Raw genomic sequence first — 17135 nt, 5'->3', positions numbered from 1 at the left:
CCTCAAGTCTCAAGACTAGCTGTTGGCATAAGCGACTATCTTGAGAACACCCCGCCCCCATCTGCATAGTGATTATTTGGTTAGTGATGCGCTCTAGAAGCTTTCGTTGCTTGTTTATCATGATAGCTAGTACGGGCCACAATATTTTGCCACTAGAGCATGCTGCATAAATTGCATCATGACACGGTGCTTGCGCTCGTTGGAGGCTACGTCTTCATGTATGTGGCGCTGCGCTGTCGCGCTGTGACTGGAGTTCGTATGCCACATCCTGTTAATGTCATTGTCAGTCAAATTGTTAGGCTATCTTTCGTAAAAAGAAAAAAATGTTAGGCCATTGGGCTTGAAGGCGACCTCTTATGTGGAGTGAGTGGTGTAGCTGGAGTGATTCTCCTCTCTCTATCCCATGCATTGTAGCTGAACTTTATCTGTTTGTAGTTTCCGTAGTCCTAATTAGGATACTAGAGAGGGGAAGCTCACATCTCTTGCAATCTACTCGAGCGATGATTTTTTTAGATATCTGCTTAGCGCTAAATTCTCATGTTTTGCTATATGCTCCCCAGCAAATACTCCAATATGGTCTATTTTACTGTTATTTATTTATTTATTTTGCCTGGGTCGAGTTTAATTAGTTGCCAAAGAGCCAAAATTCCTCGAGTCATGTGAGCGTGTAAGTGTAACGACTAAGAAATAAATCATGTGAGGTTGGAAGAAAATTCTTTCAAGCTACGTACGTGACTACAGGCGGACCTAGGTTGTGCCGATTAGGGGCCACCGCTTAAATATAGAAAATAGTGGTGTTTCATTTTCCCACTATATGTGCTCCTCTTAAACAATTTATTAAAAAAATAAAATACACGTCCGGTTCTTAAACTTATCATGTGTCATTCCGATTACTCAAGTTTTAAAACCAGGAATCGGGATCCTTGAAATTGACAGAGTGTGTCATCTCGGCCTCTAAATTTAGAAAACTAGAAATCTGGGTCCATGAATGATTAAAAGTGGTTTCGAACCATATTTTTAGTTCAAAAACAAATTCAACAGATATAGTTTTTAAACCATAAAAACATCTCTAACCACACAAAATTCTCAAAAATTCCAAACAAAGACACTAGAGATACATCACAACCTAAATAAAATAATTGGGAGCTTATGAAAATATCTCGTAATAATATATTTTATATTTTTATATTCTTCTAGAGTTAAATCTAATTTTTAGAAGTTTATATTTTTTGAACCTGTGCCTCTTATCAACTAAGAATATACACTTATACCCTTATATTATATTTTTTATAAAATATATATGTAGACGCTTTTATACACAGTCATCCTGTCGTTACGTGCACACATATTATTATATGATCAATCTCCGAGATATTCACTTACAACATGGTATATGTGTGGCTGCTTTTATCGGATACACTATCACATCTCGGCCAATGCAAGTTTCATATGAGTTTCATTCTCAATAAATGACATGTTATATAGGCCAAAGTGATGATATTTTACACAATTTAAGAAAAAAGAAAAGAATAGAGTTTCATGGTGATGAAACTTGATGTGTACAGTTACCAAGAGCTATGAAACTGGATTGAAACTCCGTTAAGAGGAATTGAGTTTCTTCTACACACATTGATCAACTTCTATTGATCATATGGCACATTTGATCATTAATACTAACCAACAATTAAATGTGACAGCTTATCTATGAAATTGTTCAATGAAATTATGCATTTGAGGGAGGTGGTTTTATTCCGATATCAAGCTGACATGGCATTCTTAGTAACTGTACGGCGACATTGTGCACTAAGATTGGCCTAATTTATCTGTTTCTTAGGCTACTCTTAATGGAGAGTTTTATAGCATTGTTTCCAAGAATGCCACATCATATAAAATACAACAAAACTTGAATGAAAGAACTACTCGCAAAGTATAGTTTCATTCTATAGTTTCATGAACATTTAATTCCATGACTCATTGCGAGTTGGTAACTGTGTTAGGAAAGTTTCTTCCCTATAAACTCATTTCTTTTCTCTTCTTAAATATGATGCCACGTCATAAAAACTGCCTATGTGGCAGCTTATTACATGCAGATGAAATTTGAATGAAACTCCCACTGAGACTGACCTTATACTCTCTTGATTCTATTTTGATAGCTATATTTCTTCTTGACACAATGACCAAGAAAAATAATATTACTTATATCCTAAAATAAATGCAACATAGTTTATTTTTGTCCTCCAATGCTTTAAACTGGAAACTTCTTTTTACTAGTGCTATTTATTGTCACAGACTATATTAATAACAAATATAGTTATCATTTTTAAATATTTGAGTTTTTTAAAATATAGCTAACAAAAGAGAATGGTGAAGTACCACTATAAAACCTGCCACAAGTTTGGATGAGAATGCAAAAGTTTGGCGAAGCCGGATGATTCAACGCCCCTCCGACTTTCTTTTCCAAAAATATAAAATAAAATAAAATAAATACCATTGTGCTTTGCAAAAACGGACCCAGCTGCAATCTGCTCCCAGGATCCCCATCAATTGAAACCACAAAACTACGGGGGTTAAATGCAAAACCACACTCTCCTCGTCTTCCTCCTCTCTCCCTCTGGCGCACTTCTCTTTCGGTGCTCCTCCGCCCTTTCCCTTCGTCCCCACCGCAGATCCACACCACCGCCCCTCACCGCCTCAGATGGCTGCTCCGTCGGGGAATCCTAACCCCGCCCCCAGCGCCCCCTTCGAGCTCAGCAAGCTCTTCCGGCCCCCGCCAAACCCTAACCACCCCACCACCGCCCCGACCCCCACCGGCGTCTTCCCGGGCGCGCCTGGCCCCGCTACCGGGCCACCGCCCACAGGGCCCTACTCCTACCCGCCGGCCACCCCGCCCTTCCACCGCGGCCCCTACCTCCACTATCCCAACGACCCCCACGGCTTCCACCACCCCGCCGCGGCCGCCTTCGCCAACGCTAACCCCACCGCAAACCCTATCCCGAACCCAGGCCCGGGCCCGAACCCGGGGGAGCGGCTCATGCAGCTTCTCGGCAACACCGCGCCCACCCACCTGGAGTCGGCGTCGTCCATGCCGCCCTCGTCAGAGTTCTCCGCGGCCCCTGCGGCGGCGCTTCCGGCGTCATCGTCCGCGCCACCGGCGAGGATGCCCAGCAGCAAGATGCCGCGCGGGAGGCTGCTGGGGCCCGGGGACCGAGTGGTGCACGACGTGGACTCGCGGTTGCCAGGGGAGGCAGAGCCGCCACAGCTGGAGGTGACGCCCATAACCAAGTACACCTCGGACCCCGGGCTGGTCCTCGGCAGGCAGATCGCCGTGAACAGGACGTACATCGTGTACGGTCTTAAGCTAGGCAACATCCGTGTGCTCAACATTAACACTGCACTCCGCTCCCTCCTTCGGGGGCACACACAGGTATGATTGAATGTGTGAGGGTGTGACTGCTGTAGTTGTGTTTCACTGGCTCCTGAGTAGCATCGGTAGTACTTTAGTTTATGGTGCATGCATGAACCAGTGTTGATACTTGATAGTAGCTCTGAAGTGAACTATTGCTTTTGTCTTAGAACATGGACATCTCATGCACAGTGTGTTTGGTATAATAACCTTTGTGCTGTCTTATTCCATGCTGTGAGATTAGGTAATGACCATGTTGAAATATGTGCTACTATGTTGAAATATGTGTTATAAATTAATTGCTATGACTGCTGGCCTGCTGCATGTTCATGTAGCAGCAATCAATAGCTACGTATTTTATGGTCCTTGAAACTAGCTTTCCTTTTTTTCATTTATGCCAGTCAAGTGCACAGTAACTGACTATTTATCTGTTGTAAACCTTTTTTATTTTTAAGGTTGTATTTATTGTTAGGTAATTTGGAGTTTCCCTGTTCCTTGTGAGATTTGTTATCAGCATGAAGTAGCTTTTCTTATTTGTGTTTTGCATGGTCTTATTTGTGTTTGGCGCAGAGGGTGACGGACATGGCCTTTTTTGCAGAAGATGTCCATCGTCTAGCAAGGTATTTTGTACTCACGTATATGCCGTTTCAGACTTGTTTTTCTTCTTCGTGTTGTGCATGAGGACACATGTATCTGTTTTCTTCTCCTTGCCTTTGCGGAGCGGACAAGTGGGTAGGTCTAACTCTTGTCTACAGTTATTAGTGCAATATAAACTTACTCTTTTTGGTAGTCCAAAAATATCACATAATATTTAAGGTTGCCACAGCCCACAGCATCAAACCTTTTCTCTGTGTCATAAACTTACCAACTTATTTTATTCTTCTGTAGTGCAAGTGTAGATGGGCGGGTATATGTTTGGAAGATTGATGAGGGACCTGGTGAGGAAAATAAATCTCAAATTTCAGGAAAGATTGAAACCACCATCCAGATTATAGGAGATGCTGAAACCTATCATCCGAGAATATGTTGGCACTCTCATAAGCAAGTAAATCCTCATCTATACGACCTCTAACACCTTAAGTGTCATGATTCTATTCCTGCAAATTGATCCATGTAGTTTCTATTTTTTTAGGAGATTCTGTATGTTGGAATTGGGAATTGCATCTTAAGAATAGACATAACAAAAGTGGGAAGAGGAAGAGACTTCAATACGGAAGAGCCTCTAAGATGCCCACTTGACAAGCTCTTTGATGGTGTGAGCATAGTTGGTAAACATGGTGGAGACATTACTGATCTCTCCATATCTCAATGGATGACTACACGTCTGGCTTCAGCATCAAAAGATGGCACGGTTTGTACTCTATACAGGATATCCTCTTTTTGGTTAGGAAAACTGTCATGATATACTAGAGCACAATATCCTTGTTTCTAGTTCCAGTGCAAATTAGCATGCAACCCACACAGAATGGGTGCTACTATTGTTGAACATAATTTTATCATTCATATCGTTAATGCTGCTGCACTTGGACAAAATCTGCTGTCTCTGTTAAGAGAATTGTTATTCCTTCTCTGGGCGATGGGGCATAGATTACAGCTGTATTAGTTTTGGGACCATATTAGATGTACAGAACATTATTCAGTATTGTTGAATGCAGTTTGTAATGTCTTCCATTTGTTTGTGACAGGTAAAGGTCTGGGATGATCGCAGGGTAGCCCCTCTGTCTGTGCTGAAACCACATGATGGTCAAGCTGTTTACTCAGTTTCTTTTGTTACAGCACCTGAACGACCAAATCATATAAATCTTGTTACAGCAGTATGTATTCTTGTGTCTTTCCACTTTGTTGTTTTCTTATATTAGCCTAATTCTTGATTTGATATTTTCTTATTGGAGCCTGGTATTCTTATTACTGTTTTTAGAGGAAGATATTCAGTAATTTAAAAGTGTTACTTGCTCCACCAACCAATGAAAGGCGTATTTTGTCCTGCATATTAGACAACTATTATCTTTTTTTCCTCGAATATGCAGGAGAACTGTGTATGCGTATCATTGCACTAAGAAAGTAGAAAGGCTAAAATAGCCATATAGAACACACACACCCCACATCACAGGGTAGCTGCATAGACAGCTATTATGTCGACGGTCTATTCCATGCATGCATGTAAGCAGTATGAGGTACAAACTGGATAATACTTAGGGATATGTGGGGATCAACACATTGCATTGTTATATGAAGTCAGATACGGTTTACATTTATGGACAATGCTATTCTAGAAATACATGCTGCGCTATTCTAAAAAGCATTTTATGCTGAATGAATAGCCACTACATTGAAATAATTATAATTCTGAATTTCTTTTTGATGACCACATATGTACATCATAACATAGAACAATGGGATTGGGAACGTGGTACGACAATTATACACTACCTGAATGTAATTGTTCCTGGAACGATGTTCCCGAAATGAGGGACTTGGCCATGTTCAGAGTTGAATAATCTGAAAAGAATCAATGTTTCATAATCGTAAGTTGGTTATTTCACTGTAAATTTTTGGAATGATGTCATGCCTCTTGTGTTAGTATTTGCTTTCTGTTCCTTGGGAGGGGGTATATATTTCTGAAGGGATAATATTCTCCACTATTCATCCTTGTTTAGCATGGAAGCTTAGCAAAGAAAGCTCATATCGTACTTCTTGTTTAGCATCGTTCTTGAATAGGATTAGTAAATATTAGCTTTTTTATGTTGCAGGGCCCACTCAACCGAGAAGTAAAAATTTGGGCCTCCACTAATGAAGAAGGCTGGTTGTTGCCAAGTGACTCGGAAACATGGAAATGCACTCAAACGTTGGAACTTGTAAGTTCTCTGGAACATAGGTCTGATGACGCATTTTTCAACCAAGTTGCAGTGTTGCCACAGGATAGCCTTATATTGATTGCAAATGCCAAAAAGAATGCTATTTATGCTGTGCATGTTGAGTATGGTCAAGATCCCGCCTCAACTCGGTTGGACTACATAGCAGATTTTACTGTTACTATGCCCATTTTGAGTCTCACGGGAACTCATGATGGTGAACAAGTTGTTCAAGTTTATTGTGTCCAGACAATGGCTATCCAGCAGTATGGGTTGGGGTTATCGCTCTGTCTTCCTCCTACAGCTGATAACACTGGATCTGGAAGAGACCCAGCTATTTCTCATTTAAACGAGAGGCTTCCAGAAATGGCAGCACTGGAGCCTTCCACAGCAACTACTCCCGTTGAATCTTCTATTGCTGTTTCAACTAAGCCATCAAATGACAGTCAGGGCACAGGTATGTATAATAGCTTCATTTATATTTGTTTCCGTTAATTGGATGATATTTAGCAGGATACAATTACAAACTTCACATTTTTGTTATGCAGAAGCTGATTCTCCTCCCCATGTTCCATCTGCAGCTCTTACATCAAAGATGAATCAGGCTGGATCTCCAGTTGTCTTAAGTAGACATCCTTCAGTGGGTGATCGCGATCGTGATGCGGACCAATCACCTTTTGGGAGAAAGGATAGCTTCGGAAAGGAAGAGCTGAGAGGCGTCCAGAGTGATGGTATAACAATTTCTGATCCTCGTCCTGTGTTTCAGGAGAGAGGCCATGCCACACACTTGATAACTCCATCTGAAATTATTTCAGGTGTGGTCACTTCTGCAGAAATGGTTGCAAGTGGCACCTCACAGAATGTGGAAGCAGAGGCAAAACATGTAGATGCGAGAAAATCAAATCATACTGTTAAACTTGAGGCTGGTAAGGAGACCCATATTCTTCCTGAGAAAAAAGAGAGACCTGTCATGCCTTCAGAGCAAACTGTAGATGCTGTCAGTGAACGCACAATAACTGACAAGTTCAGTGTAGAAGATTCACAGCCTCTGCCTGGTAGATCAGTACCAACTCTTTGAAACAGTCTTCTGGGGCTGGAGATTGAAAGTGTTGTGAAGAGAGCAACTGAAGCTTCTGAGGGAACTGAACGTCCTTGCGCCTTAAGGGATTTTACCATTACCCCTCAACTACCAATGAGGGGAAAATCATACATCCTCAAGTATCTGGGCAACTATCTCCTTCTACAAGCACATTCAACTCTGCTGATTCCTCGCAAGAACCTCATATCAATGAGAACCCTCCTATTGATCCCTCCCTGCAAACTGCAGCTATTCAAGGAACACTGCAACAGGTGATTATGCATTAAATACTTTTGCCCCTCTGTGCCAACCTTGTGTGCTGTAATAGATGCTCTCCGTGATTATTTAAAAATATGCTAGGGAATGTGCATTAGTGTTCTTATGCAGTGTTACTGTGTTACATAGATGCACTAAGGTAATCAGTCAGTATGCTCAAACTAACTACTTTAATATTTTTTGAAGCACCATGATACTTTCTGATTCAGAAGGCATCAGTGTCTTTGTCATATAAGTTTCATGTTCCTGTTCCAAAATAAGAAATGACATATTGTTTATGTATGTGTATACAAACAACAACATAGCCTTTTTTCCCAAGCAAGTTGGGGTAGGCTGTTTATGTATGTGTATATGGTTCATAATTGTCATGATGTTGAAGTTGAAAGGTTAGTTTGTGTATTCATTGCATAATAATCGCAAACTGAATCATAAGCATTATCTGATCCAGTTTCAAGGAATGAACCTCTTCAATTGCTCCCAGAAATCAGACAGTTTTGACATGGACATCATGCTCACACCTATTCAGTTAACTGTGTAGTAAAAATCCTAGTCCATCTACTCTTTTAACATTATCAGTGTGACATTACATTGGCCGGGATTTTTTTTTAAAAATATTTAGTCATCACATCAAAATTGGAATATCCTTTTTCAGGATACTAGTCACTGCACCATCTCGAGTTCTAACCTGTAATTGTATGTTTTATAGTTTGCTGATATGCTTTCCCAAAATGGTTGAAGGCCTGTATTGACAATTGAGCTCCAAACATGGCAGTTATTTATGTAAACATATTATGCTGCATCATCTCGTGCAACCATTGGTCACATTAATTGATGAAGCATGGTTCTCTTAGGGCATTCCCAACCCCTCCATGTAGGATGGTGTTCATTACATTAATTACATTGCCAGATAGGACTTTTAGCTTATGTGGCACTATAATAAGTGAGAGAGGAGAGAGGGAAAGAAGCCGGGTCTTATGCAAGACTCGGTTTCAACGCGAAGTCCAATACACTAGACACTATTAAGTTTGCATTGGGAGAAGATAGTGTCTTCATGATAGATGGAAAACAAATGTGATAGGTGGAGAGGAGAGAGAGCAAATTTATTAGAGGCCCACACTAAGACATCATGGGTTGTATAGTTTCTAAAGGATGTGTCTTGCTTATATGTCAGCATAAATATCATCTATGGACACCATGGGTTGGGATTGCCCTTATGGACACACATCTATCGCTCCAAATACTATGCTTTTGAATTTAGTCACCTAAACAACTGCTTGTTGGTATACTAATCCAAAGTTTGAAACACTACATCTGTTACTGGTTTTGTCCAGTCAATTAAATAATATTAACATCCTCTTGCAAATACCAAAACCTATACAGCATAAAGAATGCCAGATCATAGCACCAAGCACCTTTCATTTACATATCTGGAATCTGTTCATCTATATCGTGTTAAACTGAACAAGCTTGATGTCTTGTATTTTAGTGTGTATTGTACTAGCAGCTGAATCCTTTTGATTTTATCCCTGCAGGATGTGTTCCGCTCTAGCTTTGAGTCGTCAGTTATTCCAGCGTTTGAACAATCATGCAAGAAAATATTTGAGCAAGTAGATGGTTCATTTCAGAAAGGCATGTCCGAGCACAGTGCTGCTATCCAGCAGCACGTCCTGACAGCACATACTCCATTAGCACAAACTCTAAGGGTAAGTTTACCAGATCTTTTCTTATAAACAATACATAGGCAACAGAAAGATGAAACACTAAAACAAATGCGTTCTTTTTTATCTATGTGCATTTTCTGTTTTCACCCCTTATGATTATTGATTAGTGACTTGTCTTCTGTCTTATTTTGATTCTATCAGGAAGCAATCAATTCAGCATCGTCAATGAACCAGGGTGCTACATCAGAATTACTTGATGGCCAGCGCAAGCTTTTGTCACTATTTGCATCAGCGAGCCCAACATCACAGAGCACAGGTGCTTTGCAGCCCAGTAACGGACCAGTGACGAATCTCCCTGAGGTAGGATATACTTTTAATTTTCTGCTTTCTTCTGTTGGTTGAGATGATGATGAGACAGGGTTGTCTTTGGTTAACTGCGTAATTGAATATTGTGTTCCCCAGAACATACTGAATGGTTCATTCGGTTAATTTGCGCTTTCAGGTTGATGCTCCATTGGATCCTATGAAAGAACTAGGTCGACTGATTGCGGAGCGGAAATTTGATGAGGCATTTACAATGGCTCTTCAAAGAAGCGATGTCTCTATAGTTTCTTGGTTGTGTTCTCAGGTAAACCCTATGTCAAATTTGCCATTTTAAAAGTCATTTTTACAAACCTATGACCTACCACACATGCATGGCCCTGGGCCTTTTGCTAAATGAACAAAAAAGATGTGTATCACCATGCAAACCTCCAATTAATGGTTAATGGAACATGCTTCACACATTACGAAAAGCAGTCATTTTGTCAGGATGTTTCTGCATTTTATTGCTTTATAAATATTACCTTGTGTATATTTTGTCTTACAAAATTATTTCAGGTTGATTTGCAAGTATTGTGTGGGACAGTACCCATCCCTCTGAACCAAGGGGTTCTCCTAGCCCTTTTCCAGCAGCTAGCGTGTGACATTGCCAACGACACGTCCCGGAAGCTTCAATGGATGACAAATGTTGCTGTGGCAATACAACCAACAGATCCGATAATCGCTATGCATGTAAGGCCAATATTCGAACAAGTCTATGGTGTCCTGGCACACCAGCGGTCGCTGCCAACAACCAATGCATCTGATGCAACAAAAATCAGCTTAATCATGCATGTGATCACCTCAGTGCTGATGAGCCACAAGTGATGATGTAAGGTGCATCCTGACACTGCATCTTTGTACATAGAAAATTTTGCATAGCAAATGAAACTGAAAGAAAGGGAGTGACACGTTATGCCCGACAAAACCAGGAGGCTAGTTAGCAGTGTGGAAGGTATCTTCCGGTGTAAATTGGTCATGTGTGACATGGTACTGAGTTGCATTTGCATGTCGGGTTCATTACCTTGCATGTTGGGTTACCAGCGCAATTGCTATATCACCTGTAGCTTCATAACTACATTTCGAGTTCTGGCTGTGGATGGAGATCGTGTGGACTCCTCATTGTCTGCTGCGCTTGGTCGTGTAAATGTGTAGCACCCCCTCGGAGATGCTTATGTTGGCTGTCCAGGCTCTGAAACCTGGAGCCCTGGATCATGAGAAAGCGTGGTGCATTCTGGTGCGAGCTTTCCGTGCTCTGTTTATCAGCCTGCTGGGCTCTCCTCTCGAATGGGATTAAGTACATATACTAAAGGGCCAAGAAACAACGCAACCTCATGAGTCGTGACCCACGTGGGGCGTGCACTGTTCATGCCTAAAGGGCCAAGAAACGGCGCAACCTCATGAGTCGTGGCCCCACGTGGGGCCGTGCACTGTTCATGCGGGTCCCATATACTATTCAAGCGGGGCCCACGTGGCCCACGTACTATTCAGGCGGGACCCGCGTGGGACCCATGTACTATTTAGGCGGGTCCATGTGGGCCCATGATTCTATAAAGTTAGTCTCTTTATTTTAAAAAAAATATTTTTCCTTCCATTATTTGACAATACAAAATATATTTAACTACTTCCTACATACAAAAATAATAACTAAACTTCGTATACTACATTTACATGTGGTAGATTGTACTACTTTCTTGGATTTTGATTTCCCTCCGTAAACCCACAAAATATAATAGAAAACTGTTCATTCAATTCTAATCTTACTTTTTTTCCTACTAAAGTAATTAAACTATGCCTACTGACACAAAAAAATTCATAAGGAAAAATTACATGTACCTCTATACTACAATGCTTGAGATTGGCGTGCTCTCAACACAAAACTACTATGCCGCTTTACTGTAATTTTTAGATCTAAACTCAATACATCGATACGATGTTGCTTCGAACTTAGTAACGGAATAATATCTTTCTATTAATATTTTATGTCCACGTTTTTTGTATAGGCACGCGTAGCGCGCCAACCTGACTAGTTTTACCCAATGCATCACTTGAACACGGAGCCTGTCGCTTCGATGCTGAAGTGTTTCAGTGCTCTGCATTAAACTTTGAGCACCATTTTCTTTGATTATTTAGGCCCTGTATAGTTCACTTTACATGTAAACGCAAAATTGTTTTGCGAAGAAATCTTGCCATTTGAAATACTAATTAAGTACATATACTAAAGGGCCAAGAAACGGCGCAACCTATGAGTCCGTGGCCCCACGTGGGGCCGTGCACTGTTCATGCCTAAAGGGCCAAGAAACGGCGCAACCTCATGAGTCGTGGCCCCACGTGGGGCCGTGCACTGTTCATGCGGGTCCCATATACTATTCAAGGCGGGGCCCCACGTGGCCCACGTACTATTCAGGCGGGACCCGCGTGGGACCCATGTAACTATTTAGGCGGGCCCATGTGGGCCCATGATTCTATAAAGTTAGTTCTCTTTATTTTAAAAAAAATATTTTCCTTCCATTATTTGACAATACAAAATATATTTAACTACTTCCTACATACAAAAATAATAACTAAACTTCGTATACTACATTACATGTGGTAGTTGTACTACTTCTTGGGATTTTGATTTTCCCTCCGTAACACCACAAAATATAATTAAACTGTTCATTCAATTCTAATCTTACTTTTTTTCCTACTAAAGTAATTAAACTATGCCTACTGACACAAAAAAATTCCTAAGGAAAAATTACATGTACCTCTATACTACAATGCTTGAGATTGGCGTGCTCTCAAACACAAAACTACTATGCCGCTTTACTGTAATTTTTAGATCTAACTCAATACATCGATACGATGTTGCTTCGAACTTAGTAACGGATAATATCTTTCTATTAATATTTTATGTCCACGTTTTTTGTATAGGCACGCGTAGCGCGCCAACCTGACTAGTTTTACCCCAATGCATCACTGAACACGGAGCCTGTCGCTTCGATGCTGAAGTGTTTCAGTGCTCTGCATTAAACTTTGAGCACCATTTCTTTGATATTTAGGCCCTGTATAGTTCACTTTACATGTAAACGCAAAATTTTTTTGCGAAGAAATCTTGCCAATTTGAAATACTAATTAAGTACATATACTAAAGGGCCAAGAAACGGCGCAACCTCATGAGTCGTGGCCCCACGTGGGGCCGTGCACTGTTCATGCCTAAAGGGCCAAGAAACGGCGCAACCTCATGAGTCGTGGCCCCACGTGGGGCCGTGCACTGTTTCATGCGGGTCCCATATACTATTCAGGCGGGCCCACGTGGGCCACGTACTATTCAGGCGGGACCCACGTGGGACCCATGTACTATTCAAGCGGGACCCATGTGGGCCCATGATTCTATAAAGTTAGTTTCTCTATCTTAAAAAAAAAATTCCTTCCATTATTTGACAATACAAAATATATTTAACTACTTCCTACATACAAAAATAATAACTAAACTTCGTATACTACATTTACATGTGGTAGTTGTACTACTTCTTGGGTTTTGATTTCCCTCCGTAAACCCACAAAATATAATTAAACTGTTCATTCAATTCTAATCTTACTTTTTTTTCCTACTAAAGTAATTAAACTATGCCTACTGACACAAAAAAAAATTCCTAAGGAAAAATTACATGTACCTCTATACTACAATGCTTGAGATTGGCGTGCTCTCAAACACAAAACTACTATGCCGCTTTACTGTAATTTTAGATCTAACTCAATACATCGATACGATGTTGCTTCGAACATAATAACGGATAATATATTTCTATTAATATTTTATGTCCACGTTTTTTGTATAGGCGCGCTACAGCGCCAACCTGACTAGTTTTACCCAATGCATCACTGAACACGGAGCCTGTCGCTTCGATGCTGAAGTGTTTCAGTGCCCTGCATTAAACTTTGAGCACCATTTCTTTGATATTTAGGCCCTGTATAGTTCACTTTACATGTAAACATAAAATTTTTTTGCGAAGGAATCTTGCCAATTTGAAGTACTAAATGAAGTCTATTTACAAAACTTTTTCCACAGATGGGTTGTAAATCGCGAGACGAATCTAATGATGCTAATTAATCCATGATTAAGCAATAATTTGCGGATGGTTACTATAACATTACTATTGCAAATTATGGATTAAGTATGTTCATTAGATTCGTCTCGTGATTTACAGCCCATCCATGCAAAAAGTTTTGTAAATAGACTTCATTTAGTACTTCAAATTAACAAGATTTCTTCACAAAATTTTGCGTTTTTGTGTTTTTGCGTTTACGGGGTGGGAACTAAAGATGGCCTTATTCATTGATCGATATGTGGAAATATGGAACCGGAGTCTGCGCATGAAAGCTGAGTGATGGCCTCACATCAGTAACCTGGTACTACTATATTGACGTGTATTTACAAAAGCTGTGTCGCCAACTGGTGGGCCCGGTTGATGAGTGACTGACAACTAGACCCTGCACTACCATTATACAAGTAGTATAAATTATATATTTTTTCTCAAAAAAAACGCAAAGTGCTCTCCCCCTGCAGAACTGGAAGCGACATGCCCAACCCGACGGCCCAACCCGCGAGGCTTCAACGCAGCCCCCTGGGAGGCTTCAACGCCACGCACCGCCCCCCACCTCCCTTTCCCGTGACAGCCTGAGTTCGATTCCCAGCGAGCGCTCTTTTTTCCCCTCGATCCACCCTGACACCCTCCCGCTCTCCATGCCCCAGCTGCCGCCACCGCGGCGCCCAGCTCCACTCCCGCTCTCCGCCGCCGTCGCCCCTCTCTCCCTCGCTTGCTGCCACCATCAGCCCGTGTCTCTCCCTCCGCGCTTTTCACCGCCGCAAGCCCCTGCTCAGATCCTCCCCTAGCCCCGCTCGTCCCCCTCCTCAGATCCACAAAGCTCCATCCCATCGACGCCTCCTTAGATCCTCCGCAGGAGGTCAGCGAGCGGCCGCCCCGCAGGCGTTCCAAGGTGGGTCCGAGCGCCGCACAGGGGCTACACAGCGAGCGGCGGCTTGGCGCCGCCGGCGCGCTGCTCCGCCTCCGCGAGGCGCCGGCGGACGGGCCTCCGGTTCTTCGTCGGGTGCGAGTCGTCGCTCCAACCATTCCTCTCCTTTCTATTCCTCTCCTCTCTTGCTTATTCTGGTCTGCATCGATTGAAGGTGTAACTGACCGTCCCTCTCTCCTATTGCTTTGTAGTGCGGATTCCTCACATGGTTGTTGTGCACGGGCAAGTAATCTCTCGATTCCCCTTCCCTTTTCCTCGATTTTTTCATCTGCAATCTTAATAGCTGTTGCAAATCTCATAAATCCGTGCTGTTTTGTGTTACAACTCACTGCAGCTAGACGGGATCTGAGTTCTTGACTGTTCTGGAGATGAGAAGCCACGTTCCTGGATGGGGTTCCTTTTTTTCTTCTTATTCCTTCTTTTTCGTGGTTGCAAATCTGTCCTTTTCAAAGCTTGTCCCCCATTGCTGCTTGGAGTCCTGCCACTGCTCGGTCGGTATATGCAAAAATGCACTCCTTACCCTCTCCCTTGTAAAACTGGTGATACAGACTGTACATGTTGTTTGCTGTCATTGGTGTTTTTTTAAGATTTAGATCTGAGAATTTTCATGGTATTTTCTGAGCATATGTGCAAGTCAGTTATGATGGTACTTCTAATTTGAAGGTATGTCCATGCCCCCCACTGATTTGTTTTTTGTTGTGACTGGTGCTAGGCAAGTATTCATGGCAAAGGAGATGGAGACGAAGGAAATCGTGGCAGTCAAGAAGATCCGCATGGACAACGAGCGAGATGATGTAAGTATTCCCTTGCTTGCATTTGGAAATATGTACCGGTTCACGGCTCTTATCTCTCTTGAATTTGGGGGCCAGTTCCCTATCACGGCCATCAGGGAGATTAAAATCCTCAAGAAGCTGCATCACCAGAACATCGTCAATCTCGAAAAGGTCGTCACCTCGCTAGGTTTGACAAATATAACGCGAATTAGAGCATTGTTCTGGCAAACTCCGTTAGTGCAGAGGATTAAGACTTGTGTTAATTGTTTTAAGGACAGAGAGAGATGAGGAGGGGAAGCAAAGTATGATTCTAAACAAAAACACCATTGAAAGTTTTGCTTTATTGCTAATCTAGATGTGCTATATTTTGTGATGTTGGGTAGTCAAGGGCAACAAGTACAAGGGGAGCATTTGCCTTTAGCATTGGCGTGTAATGATCGGCTAAATTCTGACTGCGAGAGATTATCCTTTTTTTCCTTCTCTGTCTGTTTGTCGACATTGCCTGGCTGGAACATAAATACTCAGTGGCTATTTTGTCAATGCCCAGGTGAAGTAATAAAGTGTTCGGGTCAATGCATCAAGAGTCCGACGGAAGGGTAAAGTGTTGTTTTGCCACTGTTCGGGAACTGGCTCATGGAGATGACAGAGCAACAGAGCAAGAAGAAAGAAAAAATGAAAATAAAGAGGGCAAAGGTAATACAATATATGGTTCCTTTTGCTGTAAGACTCCATACTATGCCTGACAAGATGTTACCATATTTTGTATCTTCTTGCCAGGCATTATATAGGTGACTTGCGTAAAACTGCCTCAGAAGATGTATACATAGTGAAGTACCATTATATACTTGGGGGCTCTTTTCTGTACCAGCATCGGCCTTTGACCTCATGATAACAAAATGCTATAAGCTAGCTGGCCCTCTTGGTTTATTTTTTGAATGCATTTTTCTTCATGTAGCTATTTGAATTTTTTTTATATATATGGATTACAGACCATAATATTTCTCCAAAAATAGGTTGTCTAGGAGAACAAGCATGATGAATATGTAGGACCAATAGATGGTTCAATGGTTGAACATTAAAATTCTTCAGCCATCTATTTCTGGGGTAAAATTTGCATTTGTGTGCTGCTATTTGGTTCATTGCTGATTTCTTTTGTGCCCAGCTGAATCATGTTCACTTCAGGAATGTTGTAACTAGCTCTAGCACAACCAACCAATGACTTTGCGCTGATATAAAGAGGTAGCCCAGTTTAATTCATGACAATAGTTGCATTCTCTGATCTAAAGCTTCATGGAGGCTGATCTGCCATTTCATAGCTCTGAATTGCTTAAAAAAATGAATCTGGCACTTGTGCTGCTGATTGCTTGATTGGTTCTTATTTTACCAATTTCACCACTTCACCGAAGGCTTACTGTTTTATACTCCAATAAACTTAAAAATTATACAGAGATACGGAACAATTCAAGGCAGCATAATTTTACCATTTCAACCATGGTGCCGGTGTTTCAAAAATTGGAACTTTAGGTAACTAGATGTCATTGTCCTCAATTTTACCATTTCTTATTTGTTCCCAATGTTTGCAGAGGCAATCCATGTGAAGGATATTGAACAATCAAATTTGCAGGAGAAAAAATCAGAGCTGAGTTATGCTTTCGAATGGATGATATAACCACAAGGAACTAGCAAACACACAAGGTGAGCATCTATTCCCCT

General features: G+C 41.6%; 2 protein-coding genes across 28 annotated transcripts in view; both read left to right on the top strand.

The window, feature by feature from the left end:
- The first annotated feature begins 2573 nt into the window (after nt 1-2573).
- On the top strand, nt 2574-10745 carry LOC120701969 (enhancer of mRNA-decapping protein 4-like). Its single transcript, XM_039985758.1, has 13 exons — nt 2574-3424; nt 3974-4023; nt 4292-4448; nt 4536-4754; nt 5089-5217; nt 6154-6712; nt 6804-6986; nt 7071-7330; nt 7420-7605; nt 9118-9312; nt 9472-9630; nt 9773-9898; nt 10150-10745. Exons 1-13 carry the CDS (start codon nt 2696-2698, stop codon nt 10456-10458), a joined length of 3261 nt encoding a protein of 1086 aa, XP_039841692.1. The 5' UTR covers nt 2574-2695; the 3' UTR covers nt 10459-10745.
- A 3512-nt stretch (nt 10746-14257) lies between these two features.
- Nucleotides 14258-17135, top strand: part of LOC120703322 (BURP domain-containing protein 10-like) — a 23966-nt gene continuing 21088 nt past the window's right edge. For 5 of the 27 annotated variants that reach the window (XR_005686886.1, XR_005686880.1, XR_005686884.1 and 2 more), the window contains exons 1-6: nt 14273-14724; nt 14841-14875; nt 14984-15443; nt 15519-15609; nt 15970-16115; nt 17006-17117. The gene's annotated coding sequence lies outside the window, so the exon portion shown is untranslated. Of the gene's footprint in view, nt 14725-14840; nt 14876-14983; nt 15444-15518; nt 15610-15969; nt 16116-16199; nt 16662-16869; nt 16947-17005; nt 17118-17135 lie in introns of all 27 variants that reach the window. The other 22 variants (XR_005686891.1, XR_005686892.1, XR_005686887.1 and 19 more) reach the window with 17 other exon arrangements.

Source organism: Panicum virgatum, chromosome 4K (genome assembly GCF_016808335.1).
Source record: "Panicum virgatum strain AP13 chromosome 4K, P.virgatum_v5, whole genome shotgun sequence".
NCBI lineage: Eukaryota > Viridiplantae > Streptophyta > Magnoliopsida > Poales > Poaceae > Panicum > Panicum virgatum.
The sequence above is the reverse complement of the archived record's forward strand: the minus strand, read 5'-3'. Positions and strand labels throughout refer to the sequence as shown.